At 36.5% G+C, this 21,247-nt stretch overlaps 1 protein-coding gene across 5 annotated transcripts in view; it reads left to right on the plus strand.

Annotated features, from left to right (window-relative positions):
- Positions 1-21,247, plus strand: part of N4BP2L2 (NEDD4 binding protein 2 like 2) — a 59,561-nt gene that overhangs the window by 10,054 nt on the left and 28,260 nt on the right. For 4 of the 5 annotated variants that reach the window (XR_004750369.1, XM_035324809.1, XM_035324817.1 and 1 more), the window contains exons 3-6: positions 1,844-1,968; positions 6,152-6,240; positions 6,632-6,708; positions 10,912-11,055. Coding sequence is in view for 4 of the 5 variants with exons in the window: in XM_035324809.1 (XP_035180700.1) it covers positions 1,844-1,968; positions 6,152-6,240; positions 6,632-6,708; positions 10,912-11,055 (435 nt within the window). In the remaining variant the exon portion in view is untranslated. The remainder of the gene's footprint in view (positions 1-1,843; positions 1,969-6,151; positions 6,241-6,631; positions 6,709-10,911; positions 11,056-21,247) is intronic. The other variant, XM_035324827.1, reaches the window with a different exon arrangement.

The raw sequence follows: 21,247 nt of genomic DNA on the forward strand, positions 1-21,247 counted from the left end.
ATGCTCTGCTTTCTGAAACAGCACTGCTCTTTATTCTGAAGTAAACTTATATTCTGGAAAAGGAAAAAAGCAAAAAGCAAAAAAAAAAAATAAATAAAACAGCTTGTGTGCTTTTTTGATCATGTTACTTGACAGTTGCATTATTCATAGATTTTTCCATTCCCCAGTAATTTTAATTTTGTTGTTACAAATCTGTGTTTTAAAAGCAAAATAATCATCAACTTAATTGTAGGAAAATAAATATGTAGGAATTTAATTAATACACAGTACAGTGTTTTGTTGGTTATGTTTTGTTAAGTAAACCTGGATTATTTTTTTTTTCCTTTTGAGTTTTAATGAAGATCCCTAGCTTTGTAACTGATGTAATGTTAGGCCATCCACAGGCTTTAAACTGTGATCTCTAACAGGTCTACTGTTGCTATCTTTTTGCCACGTAGACATATCAAATCCTTGTGAAATGAAACTTAAGTAGCTCTTCCTGCAGCTATTCATGGGAAAGCTTGGTGACTTAGAACTAACATCCATTTATTCCCCCAGGTTATTTCGGGTCTGGCCAGTTCCCTTCCCTTCCTGGCACCTCAGCAGCAGCAAATACTGCTAGTACAGTTGATTTTTTGTAGCCTTTGGGTACGTTGCCTATTTCCGAGTCTGAGTAGCTGCCTAAATTTCCATAGGGCAGTGGAACTTGAGTGTTTCAATGGTCTGGAAATGCTCTGGGGCACTGAGTGCCTGTTGGCTGTTTACAAATTTAAATAGAGTATAGAATATAAAAACAGTAGAAATCAGACAGTAGATCTGACTTTAAACAGTACTGTGCTGTTGTCTCAGTTTTACAAGGATTTCCTCGATAAAGGCTGAGATGTGAAAAAAATGTACCTTAAATTTCTTGTCATCTATTACTGAAACTACAGTTCTGCGAGAGTGCTGCTGCTCTGCCAGGGGTGGTCTGCACTGATCCTGAACCACTTTTCTTGTGTCATCTTTTTGGGCTTTTCCTTGAATAGGCTCAACTGCTAAAGTTTCAGAAAAACAACACTGGAAAAAAAAAAAAAAGAGAGAGAGAGAGAGAGAGAGAAAAGGTCACTTTCTTCTGGGTATAGTGAATACCGGTGGCTTGTAGATGCCAGGTTTCTCTCTGTTGATGACAGGGTGGACGTAAGTAAGCTTGTGTGGCCAGATCTGGGGGATAAAACATAGAGCTGGAATAGAAGAGTATAGGATATCGCAGGAATACACATGCTCTGCCCTAATCCTGACTTTCATTAGTGGGACAATCCTGAAAGTTTATTATAACCTTATACTTTTCCCTGAGAACAGGGAAATTGCTGTAAACATGAGTAGTTTGCTTTTGCTGTTCCTGTTCAACACGTATATGCAAGTAGCGTGGACAGAGATCAGATGAGGGTGTATATAGAGGAAGAAGGATTTAAGCATCTGCTTCATTTTTCAGCTGTATCCAGATTCCGTGATCAGATTGGTTCCTAGAGATAATTACAGATGAGAATTGATACAGGAAATGTTAATAAATGCAATAAATGACCATGAGGTGCTCAGAACCTGTTGCAATAGAACCATAAAGTAGGTGGCTACAAAATTCTTTTAAAGATGGTGAGGAAAAAACAATCAAAGAGAAAAGCAGTTGAAAGAAAAATGTACTTAAAATTTAAATTTGTATTGAAATTATTGGAAATACGCATAACTATACTTTTATTAACCAGTTTGACATTTGCAAGAAGCTCAGAAATAGGGCACAGATAAATATATTTTAGCTGTGTTGTGTGTGTGTGTTTTCTGTCTGAAAAATAAAAGTTTTAATATTTTTGCATTTACCTTTGTTCAACAGTATTCTGCTTGGTGAAAGCTGTGATGGCATTGTACTCAGCACCGATGATTATTTTCGTCAACAAGATGGCTATATGTATAATGTCGTTCAGCTTGGTGATGCTCATGACTGGAACCAGAAGAGAGGTTTGAATGCACTAAAGGAATTCTATTAAAATATGTTTGTATTTAGAGGATAGAAATACAGCATGACGTGCATGTGTTAACAGTCTAAATAAGAAGCATATATATATATATATAAGTATAAGTATAGGAGTATAAATAAATATATAAGCACAGGAGAATATGCATTTTAAATTTTTGTTATGTTTTAATTAGTGTATATATATATTTATATTAGGATTTGATATTGTAGAAGGCTCAGAGTTGAAAGGACAAAATCTCTTTTTTTCTGTGCTATGACCTGCTCTTTAGTTACATTTGATGCTAGTATCCAGACATCAGAATTGAACCTTTTTAATGCTGGCAGCAGCAGAATATCCCATTTTTTCTGGTATCCTTCCTGATCTGAGGTTCATCCTAGATTAATGAAAGAATTTTTTTTCAGGAAAATTTTAGTATACTTCTGTAGATTAACAGCTTTAATAAGACATCTTTCTTAATACTTAGCAGTCTACAAGGATTTGATTTAATTGGTAAAGAAATAGGTACCTGGGGTACAAAGGGTAGGGGACAGACTGATTCTCACTCTTTTTCTCTCATTGCAAAATCTCATTATATGTTTGATCTGCTCCAAAGAGTGGACAAACCGAGCAACTCCATTGCCTGTGAACGCAACTTAATCTCTCTGCTGCAGTGTCTCAGCTAGAAGCTTCCTTCCCATCATAAGAGGAATCCTTCTTTGCATCAAAAGACAAGGAGATCCAAGGAAAAAAATCTGCAGTCTAGGAGTTAAGAATATTCTCCCCTTTTCTTCCATCCTCGCCCTAATAAAAAAAAACTATGATATGCTAGGGAAAATGTGGGAATGAACAGTGCAGGAATTTCGTAGAACAATTATTAGAATTGTAAAAATTGTAAAAAAGCACTTTTGATGTTGGAGTGCAGCAATAATAAATATTTGAAATGAAGTTGCCAGTAGAAGTCAAAGGAGCAGAAGAGCTGCTAACAGCAGTTTCCAGATGAGAGGTCTCAGTACATCACAAGTGCGAGACCGCCAACCAGATCTCACTTGGTAGTGGCTTCTGGCTGTTTCTGGCTAGACCTTAAGATCTCTCCAATTCTGTATCATTTAGTTGTGTAGTGGTTTTGATAACCAGAACACATTCAGTGATTTTTGGTAACTAGAACAAGAACAGCTGTGCCCTGTTGCACAGAACACCTCTGCTGCAGAAGTCTGTGTCTTGTCAGAACCATGGTGAAGGCAAGAATTTCATTTCTTCACAAATAAGAAAATTATTCTTTTAAAATTATCCTTCTTCTCTTTTTGGGGTGGGAAGGAGTGAATCTATAAAACAGTATGTGTGAGAAAAAAATTAGTTAAAAGTGAGACCCATTAGGGGAAAACATATTTTATATGAACAGAATTTAAAACACTTATTTTTTTTATAAGACAGTGAATAACATATCCTTGATGCTGAAGCACATATGCAGTTAATTTGAAAGTTGTAACTATACAAATATTAAAAAATGTTGGCATTAATTTGCCATTGTGACTTTAAATGTGAAATCAGTGTTACTCTTACAGGGTTTTAGGCCCTTAAAGTTCACCTTTCTGTATTTGTTAAGTGTCTCTTACTGTCTCTTACTTTATTCAAAAGCTTTTGTAAATTTTGGCCCCATTACTTTCATTACCAAATTGACTATTCAGTTGCTGCCTTTGTGAATCTTTTCTGAATTGCTTATTTTAGGATTTTTCCCTTGCTTCTGACAGCCTGTCAGTATTCTTTTCTATATTAATGTCTGAGTGTAGTGGGTTTACGGGGCAAGGTTTTGGTAGCGGGGGCCCTAGGGGTGGCTTCTGCGAGAAGAATCCAGAAGCTGCCCCATGTTAGGTAAGGGCCCTGACGCTGGCCAGAGCCAGGCCAATAAGCGATGTTGTTTGCGCCTCTATGAGAGCATATTTAAGACAGGGAAAAAAATTGCTGGGGAACAGCAGCTGGGAGAGAGAGGAGTGAGAAAACAGCCCTGCAGGCGCCAAGGTCAGTGCAGAAGGAGGGGGAGAGGTGCTCCAGGCACTCAGCACAGGTTCCCCTGTGGCCTGTGGAGAGGCCCGTGGTGGAGCAGGCTGTCCCCCTGCAGCCCGTGGGTCCCACATGGAGCAGATCTCCACGCTGCAGCCCGTGGAGGAGCCCCCAGTGGAGCAGGTGGATGTGGCCTGGAGGAGGCTGCGGCCCATGGAGAGCCCCCGCAGCAGCAGGCCCCAGGCCAGAGCTGCAGCCCGTGGAGAGGAGCCCACGCAGGAGCAGGGAGCTGGGGGGAGCTGCCGCCCGTGGGGGACCCATGCTGGAGCAGTTTGCTCCTGGGGGATGGACCCCGTGGTACGGAGCCGTGTGGGAGCAGTTGTTGAAGAGCTGCTGCCTGTGGGCAGCCTCCGCAGGCTCAGTTTGGGAAGGACGGCCCTGCGTGGGAGGGACCCCACGGGGAGCAGGGGCAGAGAGGGACCGAGAAGGAGTGGTGGAGATGAAGCATTATGGCCTGACCACAGCCCCCATTCCCTGTTCCCCTATGCTGCTCGAGGGGAGGAGGTAGAAGAGGGAAGATGGGTGGAAGGTGTTTTTGGTTTCTTTCCTTTGTTTCTCACTTCTCTAGCTTGTTAGTAATAGACAATAAATCTTACTATCTCCCTACTCTGAGTCTGTTTTGCACAATAATTGTTGAGCGATCTCCCCATCCTTATCTCAACCCTTGAGCTCTGTGTTGTATTTTCTCCCCCTTCCTCTCTGAGGAGCGGGAGTGAGAGAGTGGCCATGGTGGAACTCAGCTGCCCACCTGACTAAAAACTCCACACTGAGAAAGATCATTTGTGCAACGTTAATGAAGCCAGAGTGATATATACAGTTTTTACGGCTTTTTCCACTGATTCTTAGTGCTCTGTTGTAACATACTTCAAATTTGCTTTTCCCCTCGCTTTCATCTGCGTAGTTACTTCCAAGACTCTTTTCATTTAGTTTCTTCCTGTTGTGTGAATCAATTCCATTGAGCAAAATCTAGAAAAACTTTTTTTTTTTTTTCTCTCAGCAATAATTCTACAACAACTTAAGGTGTTTTGTTTGTTTGTTTGTTTGTTTGTTTTGTTTCCTTCTGATCTCCTCTTTATTCCGTATACAAACTGAACACTATTTGCTGAATGGGCATGTATTTTTAACAGATGTATTTTTTTTTTTATATAATCCTCAGTACTTGTTACAGATCTAGCTTTTCATTTAATATATACTATTTTAACTGTTTAATGGAACATTATTAATTCTCCTGGAAACTTTTTTTTGTATGACAGTAATTTCAGTATTTGAAGTTTCAGGTATTTCATTTATTTCATCTAGTTCATCATCTTAACTTCCTTGTGAGCACTGGTGGTTTTAAATTGATTTTTTTTTTTTTTTTATTGGCACAATTGTTAAAAATATCTTCCTACTTTGGATGCCAGATTTAGCAATTTAGACATTCTCTTCAGGATGTGTAGTAGTAATAGAACTTCATATATTCAGAATAAATTTTCACTGTCTTCATATTCATATGAGTTCATATCACTTCTGTAAATGATATTTGTAACTTTTTAAGTTGGACAGCCAGAAAATGAAGCTCATGTAAAGTAGCGGCCATTTGGCATGTTCAAGAACATTCACCAAAAGGTGATCCTTCTTACTTTGCAGTCACGCTGATATAGCAGGATGTGTGATGTCTTTGTATGAAGGCTACATATTTCTTAGCATTTTGTTGGGGAAGAACTGCAATACCTAACCACAGGTCAAAGTTATGAATGCACCATGTGCTGCTGGTAAAGCTGGAACTTGGGTATGGTTTCATGCTCGGGGTCTCTGTATTAATTCTCAGCAGGCCACATACTTTGAGCAGCTGTGTTGCCTGGCTTTGACTTTCACACTTCTTTACCCCTTTGTATCAATTCACCACCACCTTGTTTCTATGTTCCTGGTTTCATTTTTCTTACCTTTTTGCTCCTGGTAGTTTCCATTTCCATCTCTATCTTTTCAATACTTTGAATCTTTTTCTTAGAACAGTGTGTTTCAGTCAGACTATTGCAAAACAATTCTTGCATTCACCATTTTATTTGAGTTATATAATTGTTTATTTACATGCACTATTTTGAATTACATAACTGCTTATTTACATGCACTGTTTTTCATTGCAGCAAAGCAAGCAATGGAGCAGGGAAGATCTCCAGTTATAATAGACAACACTAATACTCAAGCCTGGGAGATGAAACCATATGTGGAAGTGGTAGGTTTTGTTGTGACATCATACCATCTGTTACAACCTCAGACATTTACCTTCACACATGATGAGCTGGTCTGCTTTGTGTGAGACTCTTTTCCTTACTCGAGTTTCTGAAGAGAGAAGGCTTATTGATACAATCAGTAACTGGTGTGGCAATAGTCCAGAACAATTTTAGGACAGACTTGATAGAATCTGCTTAGTGTGGAGTGAAAGCTAAGACAGGTTTGGGGGCAAGTGAAATTTAGTGCGCTACTACTGTAGCGTTTGTTATATCTGTTTATATCCAAATGATATCCATTTATTATACTGGTCTACAAACCTATTAGAGTCATTACTATTCATATTTTATATAATTGTGATACTCATATGAAATGTTTTTCTTTGCTTGCTGCAGGCTCTAGAAAAGGGATACAGAGTGGAGTTCCATGAGCCTGATACTTGGTGGAAGTTTGATCCTGAAGAATTAGAAAAGTAAGGTTTATATTACAGAGATCATTGTACTTGTATATATATAGAGACACAGACAAACAGATTTGCCCATGTAAATATATATGTAAGGGGTTTATTTTTTTATCCAGTATCTTATTTTTTTCAAATGTGTAACTACTAGTATAAAATATATTTTATTTAAGTACGCATTTTGAGATGTACTTTCAAATAGAAGTGTTACGGATATCAGAAAAGGTCCTGTCTTGTTGGCCCAAAGCAGTTAATGCTAAAACTTTGTTGCATGTGGGTGGAAAAAGAGATTGAGCATTGTTGTAAGTGCTTCTGTTGTATTGAATGATTTAAGTTATCCTGATAAATTTGTTGTTAAAAAATACTGAAGACAAGAAATAGAAGATAAAATAAAATTATGCATTGTATTAAAAGTGCGTAAGTGTCTTGTTATGGTCTACTTTTTTGGATGTCTTAGTATCAGTGAATAGTAGTCCATTCCTAATCAGTGAAGGTTAAAAGGAAAGTTTGTGTTTTAGATGGTTCTATTGCAGGATTTTGTGAAACTGTTTCCAGTCTTCAGAGGTTCTTCTGTAGAGTACTGTTGGACATCAGTCATTGGTCTTGAGCGTTGTGAGAGAATCTGGAAAGCTGGTTATTATTCCTGGTTAATCTTTTGGTTCAGGTGTATATGCTTTTAGGAATCCGTGAGGTCCCAACCCCACTTAGGGAAATTTCACTGTTTGAAATGCAGTGCTTGAATGCTTTCACGGTTGATCCCAAGGAGTTCTTTTGCTGATTGTAGTTTTACGTGCTTCCAACTGACTTGGCTTTTATCATTGTTTCAGTGTTGTAAAATAGCCCCCTACAAACTACCAAGTAAGTTTGTATAATACGTATATTACCTACTTAAACTTTATTCTGCATTCTCTAAAAATCTTTTAAAGTTTTCATCTTTTGCTCCTAAGCTACCACTAATTTATTCTTAGAGATGGAGTTCTCTCTCTGTTGGATGAGTTTTGTTAAGTTTTTCTAGTTACAGTGTGGAACTGGTATGTTAGGCAGGAAGCTGTCTTAATAATCAGTTCTAAGATGTTCAGTGTGAGATCTCCTTTGCTTGAGAAAGACTCAGTTTTTCCAGAAAATGCATGTTTTCACGTGTCTGAATTTTATGTTTAACTTCAATCCAGTGCTATAATATGGTGACTTTCTAGCAGTCTGGTGCGTTTCTAGATGCCATTTTTAGAGAGTTGTGTCTGCCTTAGCACTTAGTGTTTAGAAATCTGTGTAAAGCCTTATTGAAAGGAAAAGAGACGAGGTCAATGCTGGCTGAATGGTGAATTCCTGACGTCAAGAACATGACAGATGTTTTAGTGTGAAAGAGCTTTCAGAAGCCTTTTTTTTTTCTTCCAGCATGCCAATGAGGTACAAATTGCCTTTAGACTCGCTCATGTGTGATTTTGCTTTTAGTTTAGTTTTGTGCATGTAACTTGTGAAAACATCTTGATTTCACATGTATGTCTTGCAGTAGTGCTTGAGGTATCTTGCATAGCATTTAGACCTTTCATATAAAGGGTTTTATACTTTCAGATACAATTTTTAGGATATCTTGGAAACTGCGGGTCAGAACAAATAAGTGGCAAAATGATTGGTTGAAGAGAAATGTTTTTGGCATGTTTAATGAGTGTTGGATGAAATGTTACCCTGTTTCATGCTTGTATACTTTCTGAGTAGCTGGTCAGTTAGGAAACAGAATATTAAATATAAATGCATTTGGTTTGGACTTTTGGGAAATAATTATCTTGTGTAATCAGTATTTTGGGACAGGTGGTGTTTTCTTTAATTAAAATTTACCTGCTGTCTGTATATACACAGAAGTGATATGCAACATGTTTAATGTACCCCATTTTCCTTCAGTATGATTGTCAAACTTTAGTTTGGCATTGACTGCATTGAACTCACACTGATTGTTTAAAGTAGTAATGCCTATGTAGGATTATTTTGCTAATACATTGGTTTGCTCTACATGGCAAAGTTCTTCGAGTATTAGAAGCTTTTAACACTGACAGCTTCTTTGTTGCTCCAAGCAAAAAAAAACAAAAGCTTTCCAAGTGTAACTGTCTGTTAGGAGGTTTAGCTGGTATATCTTATTGTTTAAGGATGAGATAGCTTTATGTTCCTTCAGTATAACCAAGCTGCCAAAAGATGAATGAAGACATGCCCAAAGAGGATGTTTCCTTTGGGATGTGGTTTAGTGGTAGACTTGGCAGTGCTAGGTGAATGGTTGGACTTGATGGTCTTAGAGGTTTTTTTACAGTCAGGATGAGTCTACGATTCTGTGACATCCTAGTATTAAATTACCCTATACAACGGATTCATTTAAAAAAAAAAATATGTAATTCCTGTGCTTGATGGGATTCTGCTGCTGGTGATTGTATTGTCCTGCCTTTTTCTTTAAGAAAAACTACTTGCTCATTCAAGTCCATTCAATTTTGGGTGAATGTGCACTTTATGCCATTTGCACGTGAGTTGTTTTCTTTTCCTAGCTGTACTGAGATAGAGAGAATCTTATATAACTTGGTACTTGCACTGGGTGGCATAAAAGGATTTAGACTTCGTCTTTTCAATTTCTTTATTGTGCAAGTCAAGTGCTTTATAGAATCCCTGTATTTCTCGGGGTTGGCTTTTTCCTGTGCTTTTAGCCTTGTTCATATTTGTGAATAAAATCAAAATTGTTAAGACTTGTTAGCTGATGGGTTTAACATGCTGCTGATCCTGGACGTCTTTAGCAGGATGTGAAAACTAATAACTTTTAAGTGGTGAGCCTCTTGTGGTGGTCACTGTAGCTTTTGTCCCATCTGGAAAAAACATCTGTGAGGGAAATACTCTGCTTAATTCTGAGTACCTCTGAGATACCTGATTCTTCTTCCAGTCTAAATATGAAACTAGTGTTCTACCTATGGAATGCTTTGAGCTTTTGTGAACTTGATAAGTACTCTATTGTTGCAACAATATGCACAAACTAGATTTTTTTTAAATATTTCTCTATAGACTACCCTTTTTCTGGCATATCCTATTTGTCCCCCCTGCTGATTTTTCCCTTATAGAATTTAGAAAATTTATTAAGGGGACTCACGCCTCTGTCCCTGTCAGAAAGCACAAAGATACCCAAGTGGTATGACTTGGAAATTTTTCAGCTTCAACAAGGTTTCTTGGTGATAAGAATATACTGGGTTATGGTAAATCCTTGTCTACATTATAAAAAGATTCCATTTACATTTGGTATCTATTCTTTTAGATTCAATTCTGTTACAGTGCTGGTAATTCTCTGACATTTAGTTTGTGCTTGAGCCTCATGGTTTTCTTTTTAGCAGGGACTGAAATTCTGCTAAGGCAGATTTTAAGGTGCTATTCCATAGATACTGAGGAGATAGATGCATCGCAATGTAGTATCTCATGTCTCAGGTTCTTAATAGGCCAAGTTCTCACTGAAAGCAGCAGCTGTTCACTAAACACTCCAATTACAACTTTTTTGGCTGTTCTTCCCTTCCTTATCTGTCTTTTTTGAGTATATTTCTAATTTTTTCTCAAGTATTGGTAAAAACTACTAGATAAAGTATCATGAGCATGCAGTGCTAGTTCAAAACTAAAATTTTTCCTCATTTTATATAGAGATTTATTGATGAGAAATACTCTGTCATCAAGTCTTGATACCATGTAGTTCCATTTCTTTTTGTTAGTTTGAACATTGCTTTCATAAGTAATAGTCTATAACACATTATTCCCTCTACTTATTAGCTAGTATATCATGTAAAAATCAATGAATAAACAAAACTAAGTCTTTCTAGGATTATTTATGTATGTTGTCCTGGTGAATAACAAACATCACATTTCTATATGAAGAAAGGCTGTAATTGTTTTCTGTTATTTAATATATTCAGTGTTGAGTTGTTAAAAAAACCTTAATACAAGTTGAATATTAGGAGAATGAGAATACAATGTAATGAAATTGAAATTTCAAATGTCACAGCATTTTAGTTTAAAAATGTATGCAATCTCTTGAATTAGTTGAATGTATGTTTTTCAGTTATCTAAAGCTTACTGCTAAGTAATGCAGGAAAATACAACTGGTTTTTATAGATATGAAAAGCAAGAAGAAAAAATGTGAAATTATTCTTTTTTCTTAAAGACTGTAAACATAAACATACCAGACAATTTATTTTTTTATTTTTGTAGGAGGAATAAACATGGGGTCACTCGTGAGAAGATTGCTCAGATGTTGGAACGATACGAATATCAAATATCCATACCTATTGTCATGAATTCAGTTGCACCTCCTCACAAACACACACAAAGGCCACCTCTGCAGCGAAGACATAGGTGGGGAGGCAATACAGACTCGTGGAATTCTTTCACTATTTCCAGTAGCCGATAACACAGTTGCAGTCAGTTATAAAAATCTGTTACTTGCCCTTCTAAAACACATCATCACCTCCAATAAAGTAGTGGATTTTCTGTTTTAAATAGGCCTATTTCAAGACTGTTCCCTTCTGGAGGTTATTCCTTTAATGGACTTGCATGTAAATAAAATTGTACATTACATGTTTTTAAAAATATATATTTATTACAGTTGTAATAACGTTGATTTCAGTAAAATTATTTGATAGAGTATGAGGTATAGCAGTCTTCCTTCCTGAACTTAAGACAATGATGTTTTCATATAACAAGTAACTGTTGAACAGTTTTTTTAAAGAGGTCCTATTAGATACCTTTTAAAACAGAATTAAAGCCCAGGAGAGCTTATTTATGTAGTAATTGATTTTAATGATCTAACTTAGACTCCTTATCTTTTATGAGATCTTTTTGAAAACACTTATGTCTTGGATTGTCATTTTGTTTTAATTGGTATATACTGACAATTGGCAAACTACTGGCATGTATTTTCTGGCTTTTTGTCTCAGAAGCTCATCTCAGCTGAAGCAGCATTCTGTTAATACAGTGTTCACCAGCCTTAAACTCTGTAACCTCAGTTCTTTAATGTATTTATTTATTCTCCGTGGTAGCAGCATGTAGAGTATGACTGTGTCTGTGCACCACCAACTCTTTTTGTACTTAAAAAACTAAATGTTCTCACTACAAATGCCAATTTTGTTGCTCTTTCTAAGGCAATTTCTTTCATCCAGGATAAAAATTAAGTACTTGGAAGTATCAATTCAATACAAATAGTGGAGATAGTTCTGTAAAACCATGTTACATTCTTAATTTTGGCACAGGCAATGTGATCTGTTATTCAGCGCATAACAACCAATGAAACAGCATGGAGATTGACTTAATTTATTATCCTTTTTTGCTTAAAACCTGATGAATTCATAAGTTTTCACTTTGCTTGCTTTCTAACTGCTTGCTGTATTAATAAAATATGTTTGTCTTCGATGTTGTTTTAGTAGTTCAATGCAACAGTCTTTGTTTTCAGGCTTTTGTGATTTTTGTTCAGATGAGCATTGGTAGTAACCCGTTAGCTGAAATAACCTATCTTCAGGCCTAACTACGTTTGACTTCCTTAAACACTGAGTAAGTCTTGAATAGGAAGGCTTGTTGAGAATGTGAGAACATAACTAAAACTATTACTATTATTACTGTTATTATGGTGGAATAGTCATCAGAATTTTGAACATTCTGAAGTCAGCATGACTTTTTTTTAAAAAAAAAACTTATTGGGAGTTTCTATTGTGGGCCCTAAAAATTGTTTCATTTTTAAAGTCTGAGTAACATAAAAATCCAGGTATATAATGAATTATCTTTCTGTGGTTTTATACAACTACTGTGTGTGTACATTTGTACAATTTAATGTATATCTAGAATAACATTTTCATAAAAGATTTTCTTAACTGTAAGAGTTAAAGTATGCAGTTTCACATTTCAGTAATGTTTTAATTATTTGAAAAATAATCTATTTCAAATAGTGTAGTTTCTTAATATATTGAACTACTGTTTATGTATTAAAAAGAAGCAGCTTTCCAATTATATAAATTATCTTGTTGTATGTTACTCATTTCAATTGTGTTTACTGTATTCTAGTTTTCATAGTCATCTTTTTCCATGTCTCAAGAGAATCATGGAAATCATTGTCAATGGTCAGTAATACGTCAATTATCCTGAAGTTTTTATATTTAAATATAAATTACATTTCATCTGAGAGGAAGATAAAAAGGTTGAAAAGAGACTCATTTTATTTACTCACATGATCATAATTAGCATGACATGATTATGACTTTAAGTCATAATAAAGTGATACATTTTATTAATTATATGTGATATTCAGGCAGTGTGCTAAGATATTGAAATAATTATTGAATATATATATATTCAATGTACACATTGAATATATATATATTCAATATATATATTATTGAAGTGATTATTGAAATTTGGCATTATGATATCTTTTGGTACCCTTTGTCTTCAGTTTTTGAAAGATTTTGTAAGAAATACTTGGTTGATATTTATGTTTTCTTTAACTGAATTTTAGTATTTAAGTAGATAGGAATGAGGACTATTTAAGAAGGATGCAGCTTATTTTTGTTATATGTTTTTAATAAATTGTTGATGGATGGTGAGTATTTTTGTTATGCAAAGCACGTTGATTAATATAGGCTTGCTATCTGCAAAGGGATACGTAACAAGAACAGAATGCTTTGCAACTTGTCAGAGTATCAAACGCTTATTGTAAACTGCTTAATCTATAAAGCTGTATTCCAAAGTAAGTACATGGTAGGTGAAATCGCTGTTACTGTGTAACACATGGTCTTTGTTTTGTTATTATATATTTCATGAGGTTTTCACATCTGTGGTTTAAACTACCAACTAGAAATATGTGTATCTGAGAGAGAAGTTGATTTCTTTTCATCCATGATGGCATATTACACTACAATTTTTATATGTTAAAACAAAACAAACTATATATATATATATATTAAAAAAAAATAATAATTAAAAGAGGATGTGAAATACGTGTTACAGGTAATGAATTTCTCCTGCTTCTTCCCAAGTGAAGAAAATGACTTATTTTGTCAAAAACTACATACAAGAAATGTAAGAACTCCTTCAATTACACCTGGGCTCTAAATATTTTTTCTATCTGGCATAGCATTTATGCAATACACCTATTAATTTGTCACACATGCTAACAGTATACCTAGAATTAAGGTTTTCTGTCATTTTTGATTTTTAGTAAATTGGTAGCTCATAGTATATGATGAAATAATAGTGTTACAAATGCAGATTCTAGGTATCTGCTGCATACTTCAAGCTAGTGAGGTTTGATAAGTAAATTTAAACAGAAGAGTTAAGATACTTAGCTGTAGTTTTACCATCCCACTCTTCTAAGCCTGAAATTTAAATCAGAGTTAGTCTGCAGAACATACATAATTTGATAACAGTTAGCAACACATAATTATATATAGGTGTAAAGGAAAAAAAAAAGAGCTCTAGTTTTATTGCTTAATCTAACTGCTCTGTTTCTTGTTTTATTAGTTTATTTCCTGAAGTATTAAAAGCTTTGACAGATGATTTAGTGGCTGTCTTTTTTTTTTTTTTTTTTTTTTCATCTAAATAATAATGATTAAAACACTAGAAGTTCTAATGTAACAACGTTTTTTAAAAAGTGTTAAATGGTGTCCTAGGAATTCTGTCTTCTGTTCTGGTGCCCATGTCCTTTTTAGCTTCAGTCTAATTTATTTTACTATGCAGGGTATTTTTTAAGCTTTTTTTCTTTAAAGAAGAAAGCCAAGATTGTCTTTTTTTTGTCTCTTGAAACGTTCTAGAGAGATGGTAGATTTCTTTCTTTCTCTGTTTCTCTTTTAATAGATAACTGAAGATCAGGCTTGTCTAACTGGGATGAGACCCAGGGTTGTTTTTGTTTTTTTTTTCGTTGGACCAGTATGATTCATTTTCAGTGAATTAGGGAAAAAAAAAAAAAAAAGTTTTTGTAATTTCACATTCCTGTGTATGATAGCTGTAGTTTGAACTTCTGCATCACCCTAGCAAGCGCGTTTCCTGGAAGGAATTCTTTCCCTCTCTGCTGTACATCATGGGGGTCAGACAACAGGGTGTATTTTGAGAATTGAGGGGTTTCCATACAAAAGAAGACAAGCTTGTATTACACCTCCCAGTAAGCAGCAATAAGACAACGTTGTGTTGAAATGCAGTTCATACACTTGAAATCAAATCCTGAATTTAAGAGTGTTCAGCTGTTTCATTTAAGTCAAATGTGTGGAAATGTTTCACCTCACTGTTTCTACAGTGACATTTTTTTTCAATATTTTTTCCTTTTTTCAATATTTTATCTTTTCATCCTTTTGAAATAAAAGCAAGAGCAGTATGGTTTTGCTGAAATGTTATTTGTTAGATTTAAACTCTAGTATTTGTACAGTATTGCATCTGGAATGGGTCTTTGCAGTTTCCTTTTAGCTGATAATGCTGTTTCCACATTGAGAGCTACTTCGTTCCTCAGGTAGGCTGTCCTTGACCATTTAACGTATGCTTTACTGGTATATAGTGCTGCTGTAATAGTGCCGTGTTCTGCCAAGTCAGCATGTGTTGTGTCTGTGAAGTAATTTTTTTGTAGTCGTACTTGCAGCCTTTTTATGGTTTTAAATATTTATGCATTTTTAAGTTGTCACTTAAATTCAGCATCTTTTCAGCACCTTTCTCACGTGGTCCCCCAAACTAGTACCAGAGTAGCTGCTTTATAATTATGTGGTCGTCCTGTTTGTCCTTTTTTTTAGGCCTAGTGCTAACTTTGTGAGTATTGTAGGATTTTCTGAAAACATACTAGACAAATATTTTCCGAGCACAATTTTTGGAAGATGTTATCTAACTACTAATTAAAAACAAACAAACATTAATTCTTCAGTAGAGTTTGTTTAATCTCTTAAACTACTAACACACTAAAAATTCTGCTTTAGCTGACAGGTTAAATAACTTGGGATAATATTTCTAAGAGGTTTATTGTATCATTAGAAATTAGTCTTAGTCATGGGGTTATAATCCTGTTTGGCTGTCCTTTCAGTCATGATACTTGTGATCATTTTTATTCCTTTACTATCAGCAATACTATTCCTTTACTGTCAGTTTTGGTAACTGATGGTTACCACAGATAACTGTTAACCTCTATAACAGTTCCCTGAACAGCTTTCTCACACCGTGTTCTTAACATGAGTTTCTTACGCCTCATGGGCCTGATTTGGGGTGGATTGAGCCATATTACTTTTTCCCCATTTTGCATTTTCTCTTATAGCTTAACTCTGTAAGACGAACACATTGCTCCCCAGGACTCATGAAAACAAAAGCAGAGTTATTGGATCTTTACCTGGAGCAAGACAGGCATACATATTTGAGCTACATTTGCAGATTATAGATCTAACTCTTTGGTACGTGCTCCAAACATTCAATGAAGTACACCTGAGAAAATTTCAAAGCTATTTTCACTTCATGAAGCCTGTAGTTACAAGACTGTGCTCATGGCTGTGCAGAAAAACTGCATTACATATGGGAGAATAAATCACATTGTATATATGTATATATTGAAAGCACAGTTAAAGTTTTGGATTTTGTCCTATGTTTTTGTTCCATTCCAGCAGTCTCGGATGACTTCTTGTTCCTAATAATGTAGGTTATGTCCAAAGTGCGGCTCTTTTTGGTCCTAGGTCTTGAGGAGAGGCTTTGTTGTGAGCAAAGAGATCTGCCTATGGCTTCACTTTCTACTGCTCTGAAGGGAAGAGATTTGTAAAGAGATGAAATGAGTTTGTCTTTTGGCTGGTTGGTTTGTGGTGCTCTTGTTGAGAAGGCCCAGCCTTGAGCTCCCTGCTCCGAGTAGAATGTGAGGGCCACCACAGTGGTCAGGGCCTGGAGCACACGGTGCCCGGGGGAAGGCTGAGAGGAACTGGGGTTGTTCAGCCTCAAGAGGAGAGTGCTTCTGCCTAACAGGCTATGAGAGGTGGAACCAGGCTCTTCTCAGATGAGAAGCAATAGACAGAAGCTGCAGCATGGGGAAATTCCAGTTAGATCTTAAAAATAAAAAAAAATCTACTGTGAGGGTGGTGAGGCAGAGTTTGCCCAGAGGTTGTGTAATTTTCCACACTTGGAGCATTCAAAACTTGTCTGGGAAAGGCACTGAGCAGCAAGGTCTAAGATGTTATTGCTTTGAGCAGATGTTGGACCATATGATTTCCAGAGGCCCTTTCTGGCATATTTCATTCTACTTGAATGGATGTAATGATAGCAGCGTCCAAAATAGCAAAAGAGCTATTTAGCCCATATCAGTCTTAGCCCGTATGATATACCAAAGGAGAAAGATCAATGCACAAAAGTAGTAAGTGAAAGGCCAGTATGATAAAGTACTGAGATTTGTTTTTGTTTATTTATTTATTTATTTATTTAAAAAGATGCAATACTGTTCAGAAAATACACATTATAACTGAGTGTTGTATAGCTCTCAATATTTCACACAGCATTTGAGATGCGCAGTTTAAGCCTAATACTTACCGTGACTGTTCTCAATAACAACGCTGTCTGCAGTTAGACATATTTAAATTTTAGTGTTGCTACCATCTAGGCTATAGGTTGGGTACTTAATGTTTGCTGTTACTGTTTTTTTATTTTTTTACTTATTATTACATTCCTCTTGCAACTTTTCACCCTTTGTCTCATTCTGAAACTATGCCTTTCCAACTTGGCATGATCTGTCTCTGTCCTGTGTGTTGTTGCTATAGTTTGCTTTATAATTCTGGAGCCATTTCCCCCTTCTGTTTTCTTCCCTGAACTATCAACTTGTGTGCAGAGCTACATGTTAATTCTTTCTTTTTTTAATGCCTCAGCTCAAGCTGATGCTGATTTAAAGACTGAGATTATTAATTCTCCCCCGCTCCCAGGTATCCTTTTGATTTTTTTTTCTATTCTGCTGAGAGTAGTGCTTTCTGTCATACAATGTATTTTTCTTCATCCATTCTCCTCTTAGCTTCATGAAGTTTGTGGCATCTTCTTGTGTTTTGTTCTCAGGAGTACAGTCTGTGCTGTAGATATTTAATTACATGTCTTTGCTACAGTTTTGTTGATTTAAGTTATTTTAAACACAGCTGAAATCTGTTATCTTTCACTGAAAGTTCATACTAGAAAGTTTCCTAGTAAAAAATAGGTAATTGAATACCTCCAAATAGTCCATTCTGCTTCATTGTGCCTCTGTTGCTTCCTGACAATCCCACCCATGGTTTTCATCAATTTGATTTTTGGTTTTGTCTTAAAACTTCATTTTAGATCTGTTTTCTGTGTGAATATGCCTGAAGAATAAGGGCCAACACTTCACCCTGTAAATCTGATTTTTTGACTTTAACACCTTTTTGTTCTGCTTGCTTCTGACTAAATTCTGGTTTTGATGGCTGTTATCTATGTATCCAAGTACTGATGATACATCACAATATGTATTTCTCTATTTTTTAATTTTTTTTTTGCTAAAAATAGTGCTGTTTATTCATTCACTTCAAGTGGCTTGTACACAATGAGGATATTTTTCAGGAATTAGGGTCAGGAAAGTGTATTATTTGTGGACTGCAGTGTAAGACATGTTTTATTTCACAATCTCATGAGAGCCTCAGCAAATCTGCCTTTTCCTGGGCAGAGCTGCTTGAGCATAATTGCATAAGCACATGCCTGAAAAGCAGTAGATTGTAAGGAAGAGGAATTGTGAAATGGATTGTGAGGCAGCTCACAGAATTTAATTTCTGAATGCAAATCTTATTTCTTCTAAAATCAAGGATCCACTCAGATTCAATACTGTCTTGTATTTTTTGAACTGCTTAGGTTATATACATTTGTGCTATATGATAAATCTCTAACATTGTTTTAATTTTGAATGAAAAAGGTTGAGGTTTTTTAAGGCGATCTGTTATGGTTGTGCATGTTTTTTCAATATCTGTGAACTGGATGTTAGTCAAGTGGGCTTTGCATTTGCAATGGATGATATTGTTTGGTAATTTGCAGTCCTCACCTCAGTGTGCTTCGGCTGATGGTTTCCAGCCTGGACCATCAACTTTGTAGGATGTTGTATTTAAGTGTGCTCCGCTGCTGCTGAAAGTGCTTAGGATTTTGTGAGAACTGATTTCTTCATGTCCAGATATATAATAGTGCAAGGATTTGTCCAGAAAATAATGCAAAACACGGATTGCTCATTCTGTGGGACAGTGGGATTTTTCTATCCTATTTTAGAAAGAGTTCCATAAAATCTTATACAGAAATGTCTTTATAGCAATAACAGATTAAGGAGCAGTGCTGCACAGCAGATTACACCAACTTTATTAACCTGTGTACATTTGACAATAGCTCATGTGTCTTCAAACAAATTCTCAAAGCAGCATATTTGTTGTCTAGCCTGGATGAATTTCAAATAGGGTGTCTTTGTGATTGAACTGATACCATCCAAATAATAGGGCTGTTATGGCAGAAATGTTATCAAACTTGCAAACGTGGTTCGTGCTGTACTTCCAGTGCGTACAGTTGACCTCTGCATCCATATTAAATGTTCAGAGAAGGAGCTTAAATGAACATTGCATCCCCTTAAGATGGATTCAGATCATTTGCAGTGTTTCATTTGGTCCTTTTTTTTTCCTTCTTTGCTTTTTAATGTTGAACCATACTTAGTGTTGCAGAAAAATCCAGTAAAACAAAAAATAATGTCTCTTCTTTGTTAGCATCCATCGGTACCTGTTGTCTCTTTGTTGTTTTCTGTTCTGGTTAGTATTTTGGGTTGTGTCAGGTGAGATACTTGTGGCACCTAAATGAGGTTGAGAGTGTTTCACTTGTTCAGGAAGCAGATGTATGATACTGGGCAGAAATATGCTCAGTGCATATGTGTGTATACATATATGTTAATGGGTATATTCAGGATAGATTCCTTAATGTTTTATCAACATATTCCATGACTAAAGAGCCAAAAGAGGAGATCAGCTCTTCCAGTCAGAAGACAGTGACGGTTTTCATTAACTGGGCAGGACAAAGATCAGTCTGATCGCTCCACCCAAAAGTTCCTGTGAACTGAATGGACCATCACATGAAAACTGAATTTCCATGTCTAGCACCTCAGGCAGCTGAGATTTTTGGAGTTTTGGATTGGTTGTATTTTTGTTTGTTCATTTAATTTGAAGTAAAGTGGTGAACTTGCATGTGGATTTGATTAAGTGGACAGCTCTTAAAGAGATGCTGTGATCAAACCGATTGTATGCTTTTGTCTGTATACTCTCTAGACCGATGCCTCTTGGGTCTGGACTACAGCTGGCGGGCATCTGATGGCTGATTATATATAATGTGTAAATAGCAGTCCTGCAGAAGTGGTAAAGACTGGGCATTGTGCTCTTTGAGCGTTGTGAAGGAATAGCATGTTTTGTGAAGACGCATACTTCTCACTCATACTGGCAATGCTGTTGGGAGATGAAGTAGTGAGTTTCTTTAGATTCAGTTCAGTTAGTAGGATCTTTACTGGTTTGGAGTGGGGAGCATGAATTTACAACACTGGAATGTGCAAACATTTCTTAGGAATCATGTATGGTGAATTTCTGTAAGGCGGGCTGTGAGGCATCCCAACATGATGCTGCTGCTGAAAGGAGTTACCTTGCTCCTACTACATCCTTACTCTTAGCTGGACAGTTATTATACTTCTTGTTTTGGTGGGTTGAATTAGCTCAACAACAAAGTTAAGTACTTGCTTTTTCATGCTGGCTCAGGCAGCTAAATCCACCCAAAAAGAGGGTGAGACGGGTGGGTAAGACAGGTAGTGGAATCATAGAATCATTTAGGTTGGAAAAGACCCTTAAGATTACCGAGTCCAACCATCCCTCTAACACTACTAAGTACAGCACTAAACCATATCATTAAGCATCACATCCACATGTCTCTAAATACCTCCAGGGATGGGGACTCCACCACTTCCCTGGGCAGCCCGTTCCAATGATTAATTATCCTATCTGTGAAGAAATTCTTCCTGATATCCAATCTAGAGGTCATTTCCTCACTTCCTATCACTTGTCTCCTGAGAAAAATGGTCCACACCCTCCTTTCAGGTAGTTGTAGAGAGCAGTAAGCTCTTCCCTGAGCCTTCTCTTCCCCAGACTAAACAACCCCAGTTCCCTCAGCCGCTCCTCACAGGACGTGTTTTATAGGAAGTGCATGGCCAACATCTAGACCAAAGTAGGAAAGGGTGACTAAATCTGTACTTTTCAGCAACAACAAAGTGCTAAGCTGGATGCTCATCTCTCTAATGGAATTTCAGGAAGCCCTGTATTGATGAGGAGTTACTTTTTAAGGTGTCAGGTTCAAAGTTACTTTGCATGTCTTTTCCGGTTCCTTGATCACTTAGTACTAATGTTCCGTTTGAAGAACTGCAGCTTTAGCACTCTTAAGTACGGGCAAGGTATTGCCCAGAGCAGCTGTGGCTGCCCCATCCCTGGAGGTGCTCAAGGCCAGGCTGGATGGGGCTTTGGGCAACCTGCTCTGGTGGGAGGTGTCCCTGCCCATGGCAGGGGGG

Source organism: Oxyura jamaicensis, chromosome 1 (assembly GCF_011077185.1).
Source record: "Oxyura jamaicensis isolate SHBP4307 breed ruddy duck chromosome 1, BPBGC_Ojam_1.0, whole genome shotgun sequence".
NCBI lineage: Eukaryota > Metazoa > Chordata > Aves > Anseriformes > Anatidae > Oxyura > Oxyura jamaicensis.